The 7,180-nt window shown below is 45.4% G+C and overlaps 1 protein-coding gene across 1 annotated transcript in view; it reads left to right on the forward strand.

Annotated features, from left to right (window-relative positions):
- Window positions 1-1,834: 1,834 nt before the first annotated feature.
- The window catches only part of SFT2D2 (SFT2 domain containing 2), an 11,350-nt gene continuing 6,004 nt past the window's right edge, over window positions 1,835-7,180 (forward strand). Inside the window, exons 1-4 of the mRNA XM_019526963.1 lie at window positions 1,835-1,963; window positions 3,150-3,236; window positions 4,230-4,315; window positions 6,983-7,064. Coding sequence (XP_019382508.1) covers window positions 1,901-1,963; window positions 3,150-3,236; window positions 4,230-4,315; window positions 6,983-7,064 — 318 coding nt within the window. The 5' untranslated portion in view covers window positions 1,835-1,900. The remainder of the gene's footprint in view (window positions 1,964-3,149; window positions 3,237-4,229; window positions 4,316-6,982; window positions 7,065-7,180) is intronic.

The raw sequence follows: 7,180 nt of genomic DNA on the forward strand, positions 1-7,180 counted from the left end.
AGATGTATATCTTGTTTTATGTCTACAGGTGTGCTTTTATACTTTTGGAGATGATGAATGTCTGAAGGTGGTTTCTGTGGTATGGCTCACGTCAGTCCTGGCACACCCTGTTTTATTAGCTGGAATGCATTTCCAGATGTCATAAACCAAGTTTAGTAATCAGTGGAATGGTCAATTAATAAATAAGCCTGAAACGTGCAGGTAGCTTGGACTATTAGTTTTCCTCGCTTTCTAGACACAGTTGGACCTTATAATATTTCTTTCCTGATACAAATACCTTTTTGTACCAGAAGCTGAATATGCATTTCAAATGGTTTAACCTTCCTTGCCTCTCATCATCATCATCATCATCATCATCATCATCATCATTGCTGTCGTCGTCGTCATCATCATAAACTGCAAAAAAATTGTTCTTTGCATCACTGCTGTGATTAGTTCTTAAACTAAACTAAGTTCTTAAACTTATCCCACCCAATTCTTTAGTATCTTGACACTAAAGAATTGGGTGGGACCTAAATACATTTATTTGGAAGATAAGGATTTTTGGAAAAAGATCAAGTTCTGTTTTAAAAGCTTAGCATTGGGAAAAAAAATTCTCAAAGGGGTTTACGAAGAGAACCTGAACAGAAACAAACAGTTTAAGAAAAAGAGGTGCTTCACAAAACAGGAGAACAGTATTGCTCTCTAAATAAGCAGATATATAGCTATTTTTTTTCTTCGTGGCAGATTCTGCAGGGTTTTACCAAGTGCCCAATCCAGAGCCCATGGCGTTGATGAAAACTCTACAATGAACTTCTATAAGAGCCTGAACAAATGCATCCTGTTGGCTTTTCCACATAAAGGTCTGATTCTGTAAACACTGCCAAACAAGTGCATGCACAGGAACAGCGTGTCAATTTTAGTGTATATAGAGAAATTAGCAGGATCTGCCTTAAAACAGAAAAGCTGGCTGTTTAGGCCAGGATCCCATCTGCTGGCATTTCCCTCCAGTGCTGACTGCCCAGACATGGCCTTGTTCCTAATAGAAGTCCAAGAGAACAGCCTGATGAAGCCTGCCAGACACCTCCAAGCTACCAGCACCAGCTCTGGCTGAGGGAGGAAGAGAGCAGCAGGCTGCTGCAGGCCAAGGGTGCTGTCAGCTGGCTTTTCCCTGCAAAGAAGCCAGTGTTGCCAGGTCTTAAATATGAAATTATTATATTGGGAGCTTGAAATTATTGCATTTGCTGAAAAAACTATGGTACACTGAAAAAATATTTAAATACGTTGTCACCTTATTTACTTTATATTGGTCACTGTAACATGCCAGTGAGTGAGAACTCTGTCCTCAACGTTGAAGTGTTTCTTTATTTTGAGGCCAGCAGTCCTAAGAAAATGTTGACAGCAAGCCCCACAGTAGGTTAAGACTCCTTGAGCATGACTTGGGTTTTGCATCAGTTAATTTGTACATTTTGAGTACTTTTACTATTATTGATCGAGCGTGGCACAAGGTTGAACATGATCGTACAAACACGATCATTATCGTACGCCTGGCAACACCGAGACGCCCAGCCCTGACCCCACCCCCGCCTGCCCCAGGTGAGGGCTGAGGCGACTACCGCTTCCAGCATGCCCTTCGCCAGGAGCGCCTAGAGCAAGGTCAGGGACTACCCCGCCCGGCATGCACTGCGCCAGAAGGACCCGAACCTGCGCTGGGACTACGGCTTCCAGCATGCCTTGCGGCCTCAAAACGCCACCATTCAGGCTAGTGGGTGCAGAGTGACTACGTCTCCCAGTATCCCCCGCGCCAGCAGCGGGTGTGATAAAGTGGGGCGGGTGGTGGTGCCTGCTGGGTGCTGTAGTCCTGGTGCGGGAGTGGAGTCGAGTCGAGCAGAGTGGAGCCGGGCGCGGCGCGGAGCCGACTATGGACAAGCTCAAGCGGGTTCTAAGCGGGCAGGACGCCGAGGAGTCGGGCGGGATGAGCGAGGTACCTCCTCCCCTCCCCCCGCACACGGGGTGCGGGTTCGAGGCGGCCGTGGGTAGCGATGCGGGGGCGGGGGGCTCTGGGTTGGGGGCGCCCATGCTGGAGCAGGGGGCGCTGGGTGCTTGTGCCCTGCTGCTGGCTGGGCACGGGCAGCGCAGGGGCTCGTAGAGGCGAGGGAGCTGGGCTCAATTAGTCCGCAACATTCAATAGCAACCTTTGGCTCCCTGACGGGGGTCTAAAGAGAAAGGAGCTGGACTGCTCTCAGTGGTGGCAGATGACAGACCAAGGAGCAATGGGCTCAAGTTCCAGCAAGGGAGGTGTAGGCTGTACATTAGAAAAGACTCTCACTAAGAGGGTGGTGAAGCACTGGAACAGGCTACCAAAAGCGGTGGTGGGATCTCCATCCTTGGAGGTTTTTAAGGCCCGGCTTGATGCAGCCCTGGCTGGGATGATCTGGTTGGGGATGGTCCTGCTTTGAGCAGGGGGTTGGGGTACACCCTCCTGAGGGCACTTGCTTGCTATAATTTCAGTGGTGCTCTCTGGATTTAGCTTCTCGCAAAGATAAGGGGTGGAAGAAAAGCCACTTGTAAGCACTGACTTTGTCCAGAGACTAAGAACATAGGCTGGCGAGCTGGGCATGCATGCCAATGAGTGCAGTGGAGAGGCTAGGGTTGGTACTTATCATGCTGGTAGTGACAAGTTACTCCCTTCCTTTCATGTGTCTGGGACTAGTTAGGGGCCTCATCCTGTGGGCAGCACGCAGCTGTTGCCAGCTGCAGCTGACATTTGGCTTGCCACAAAGGTGGAGTTCTGTGCTAGTGGTACTGATACTGTGAATGGGGCTTTTCACTAAATGTTGTGATCTTGTGGAGATTTCTGCCCTCCCCCACCCCCAAAAGGAGCATAGGCTGCTGATTTAAAAAAAGCAACCAAGCTTGTTTGGAGTTGACTATAAATTGATATAAAGCAGGGTAGATATGTACTTTATAGACCAACTAACTACATTAGAGTGTATGTGTGTCTCTCTGAAATCGATACATTAAAGAAAACAGATCTATACCTAATGGAATAACTAAATTAGATCTCTCTCTCTCTCACTTGCACAAGTTGATATATTAAAGGAAACATGGGTCCTTACTTTATAAACTCAAGGTTTTTGGTTTTTGTGTTTTGGTTTTTTTAATTCCAGGTAATGGATGCAACTACATTAAGCTGGGGCACACGAGTGAAAGGTTTCATCGCCTGTTTTGCTATAGGAATCCTGTGCTCCATCCTGGTAAGACCCCTGTCAATTTTCCCAGTAGGTTTGGGTTCCACATGCAACAGCATACATTGTAAATAGTTTGGTGAAGGCTGCAAAATATGCCACCATGAGCCATCAAGTTAGCAAGGTATTAGCATGCATGAGGAATGAAACGTTAGGATCTCCCAAGAGACCTCCACCCCTCATCCCGAAGTGGCAGGCAAACTGGCATGCACTCTGACCCCAAAAAGCAGGGGTTCTGTATAGGTGTGTTTGGATTGTTGCCTATGAGAGAGAGCCCTTTGAGATGCAGGCATGACACACAAAATAAAGATGATGGGTCCTATTCTTCTGAGTAGTTGAGAATTGAATGGTGTAAACAGGAATTGTTCACTGATATGGTATGTAATTCCTCAGTTTCCAAAAGGAATGGTGGCAGTGGGACATATTGGATAGGCCTGATAATCAAGTACAGGGTCTTAGACTGGATGAAGATTGAGATGGTACAAGCTACAGATTCATTTATATAGGCAAAAATGTCACTTAGCAACAAAATCCCTTTAGTCTGTCTACGCAAGTCATGTAAAATGTAACTGTTATAGCAAAGTTAGGTGCACCCCTAATAAAAGTATGAGCCCTTGATATGGTAAATACAGCTTTGTAGGTAGTTGTGCATCCTTTTGTGTCTAGGTACTAGTATTCCTATTTTTAAAAGGATAAGATATGCATAAATGGTCTATTAATGCATAAACTTGATTTCAACTGGTTGATTTGCCACATACCTGGTAAATGCAAGATACCTTGTTTATTAAGAAGGTCACTGGGCTCCAGTGAAATCCTTTGATTATAATAAAGATTGCAAGCAAACACAAATCTGTGCTTTTGTTACCTACATTTAGGTTTAAGTTTCCCTACTGTTCTGCAGTCTTTTTTGAAGATACTAGTGGGGGGCAGGAGGAAAAGGTGTGTGAGATATATACATATGGTAACAAAATAGTCGGTCACTTTCCTTATCTATCTTTTCAGGGTACATGCCTGCTGTGGGTGCCAAGGAAAGGATTAATTCTTTTTGCAGTGTTTTATACACTGGGGAATATTGCATCCATTGGAAGGTAACAAACTTCTCTAACAGCTCTCTCATACCAAGGCAGGGCAGTTTGCATAGAATGATAGGGAGTGAGTGCTCATGAGTATTGAGAAATTAATTTTGCTTTACGTACACACCTCAAATTCAGAAAATGAAAACAAATAATACTGATCTTTCAAACCGGTCTAGTTTTATAAAATGGAACATTTTCTTGTACCTTGGCTTTTACTGTTGAGTCAAATAAGCTATCTATGTGTACATGCAGGCAAAAATAGGAGGGATGAAATTTCATGCTTCACAGCTTTAGCAGATTCCTACAGGGGTCAGGAAAGAATCAATATAATTATACTGTTCTTGATGTTGTTACAGTTGTCTGCATTTCCTTATGATCCATAAGGTATTGGTCCCTCTAGGTTGGTAGACCATCATCTTCTATCTGTTGTGAAGACTCTTGCTGTAAGTGTAGCCATGCTGATGTCCCAAGAAACCTCCTGGGCATTGTTGTAAATAGCTCAGTGAAGACTGAAAATGTGCTGGCACAAGCCAATTGGCTAGCAAGGTACTGGAGTGCAATGAGGAATGGATTGGCATGAGGAATAATGTTCAAAGTATAGCTTATGAAAATCAAGAGCTCTGCTTCATTTGAAGTGCTAATACTGTCTGGGGCATCCCATCTTGGAAAGGATGTAGCTGAGCTAGAGGGGGTTCAGAAGTGATGAATGAACAAGCACCTACAAACATTCCTTTGGGACAAGAGGCTGAAATAGATTACAATTTGCTTACTACCTGATGCTGGAGACTGGCGTGATGGAACATAGGCATGTAGAATGAACAGTTTAGATGAGACAGAAGGGGAGTTTATGTTCTCCTTGTCCATGACACCAGAAAATGGGGACGTTCAACCAGGGTGGATTTAATTTTTAAATCAAATCGATTTCAATCACTGGTCAGGAAGCCTTGATTTAATCATTGTTTTCTACAAAAAAGTGCGTTCTTGTTGTTTGAGATCCTCTGTTAATTTAGCTTCTTGAAACTTTGCACTTTTAGAGAGAGGTAAGGGCTTGACTCATTGTACGCAAATTTGCAGAGAGACAAGAGGTCTGATGGGTAGGTTATCAGGTATATTATCTCTCTTCTCCATATACTGCTGTTAACAAGCATGTTATCTCTGGAGGGACAAATCCACAGTTTGAGAACTGAAACTAAGCATCACACACAGATTTCATAGACATTAGGGCTGGAAGGGACCTTGGGAGATCATTGAGTCCAGCCCCCTGCCCCAAGGGCAGGAAGTTGGCTGGGGTCAAAGGATCCCAGCAAAATAAGCATCCAAACGCTTCTTAATGGAGTCCAGAGTAGGTGCTTGCACCACCCCTGGAGGAAGCCTATTCCAAGCCTTGGGGGCTCAGACAGTATAGAAGTTTTTCCTTATGCCCAGCCTAAAACGGTCTTGGAGGACTTTGTGACCGTTGGTTCTTGTCATCCCATGGGGTGCTCTGGTGAACAGCTGTTCCCCCAAATCCTGATGCACACCCCTGATGTACTTACAGGCTGCCACCAGGTCTCCCCTGAGCCTGCGCTTTTCCCTACTTAATGGGATCTTCTAGACTGAGCACTGAAAACTGTTCTGCCCAATGGGACTCTTTAATCTTTACTAGGCCTGTCAAACAATTAATAAATTTGATCATGATTAGTTGCATGATTTAAAAAAAAAAAAAAAAATTAGTAGCAATTAATTGCAATTTTAATTGCACAGCTAAGAACTCAAAATGATATGCAGAAAAACACAAAATTATGCAGGTACTCTGTATGGTTCCAGGGTGGGTGTGTGTGTGTGGGGAGGAGGAATTTGTGAAGGTGTGGGGGGGTTGGAGCCTGGTTTGTGGGGTGGGGGTTCCCCAGATACCCTGGCAGGATGTGAGGTACTGTGGGTCAGGAATAAGGGACAGCAGCAGGGATGGAGGACTGGCTTGGGAGTGAGACACGGATAGAGACGCAGACAGTGCCCAGAAAGTAAGTCCATGGAGTGGGGGAGGGTAGATTGAGGCCCCCATGGTGAGGGAGGGAGTGGGGCAGAGTCAGGTGAAGGGCTGGGGTGAATGGGGCCCTGGGGCCAGAGTGGGTTGTGGGATGGAGCCGCAGGAGGTTTGTTGGGGTGGGGGGTGCAGCTCCCCACTGCTGCACATACCCCCAGGAGAGGAATGGGGGGCACATGCTCCCCCAGTTTTGTGTGCAGGGAAGAGGAGGGCTGCAAGCTGGGGCTCTGCACCCTGCTGCTTTTGCCCCAGGAGCTGTGGTATACCATGTTGTGCCTCCCATGGCCATATGGGCAGGGGGCACACAGCATGACCTGTGCGCGGCCTCCGGAGCAAAGGCAATGTTTAGACAATGTTTCTATTTAAATCAAGATTACAAACCTCTTCTATTGCTTCTTCTCAAGACTTAATTTATCTAGCACCCAACACGTGGTGGCTTACTTGCCTGCTCTCCGTTGTGCGCTGCTTTTGTTTTATGGTATAGCCCCTAAGTCTTTGCTGTCTATATAGCACTACTCCCCACAGTAAAGTACATTGTTACCTTGTATGACCATGATGCCTATGGTATGTTACAATAGGTTATGATGGCAATGCAAGCATACCTTTGCTGTCCTCAGATCTTTTGTGCTCATGCTGTGTTGATTTGCTTGTTGCAGCACTGTTTTCCTTATGGGACCAATGAAGCAACTGAAAAGGATGTTTGAACCCACTCGTCTGATAGCTACTGTTGTTATGCTAGTAAGTATAACAAGATCTTCTTTTTAAACTTGTATGGAATTGAAACTAATTTTCAATTTTCCCTGGAAAGTCTTCTCTGTAGTGTGTGTGTGGTGAGTGCACACATGCTTTTTTGG

This window comes from Gavialis gangeticus, unplaced genomic scaffold (assembly GCF_001723915.1).
Source record: "Gavialis gangeticus isolate Ggan-Ray unplaced genomic scaffold, GavGan_comp1, whole genome shotgun sequence".
Lineage (NCBI taxonomy): Eukaryota > Metazoa > Chordata > Crocodylia > Gavialidae > Gavialis > Gavialis gangeticus.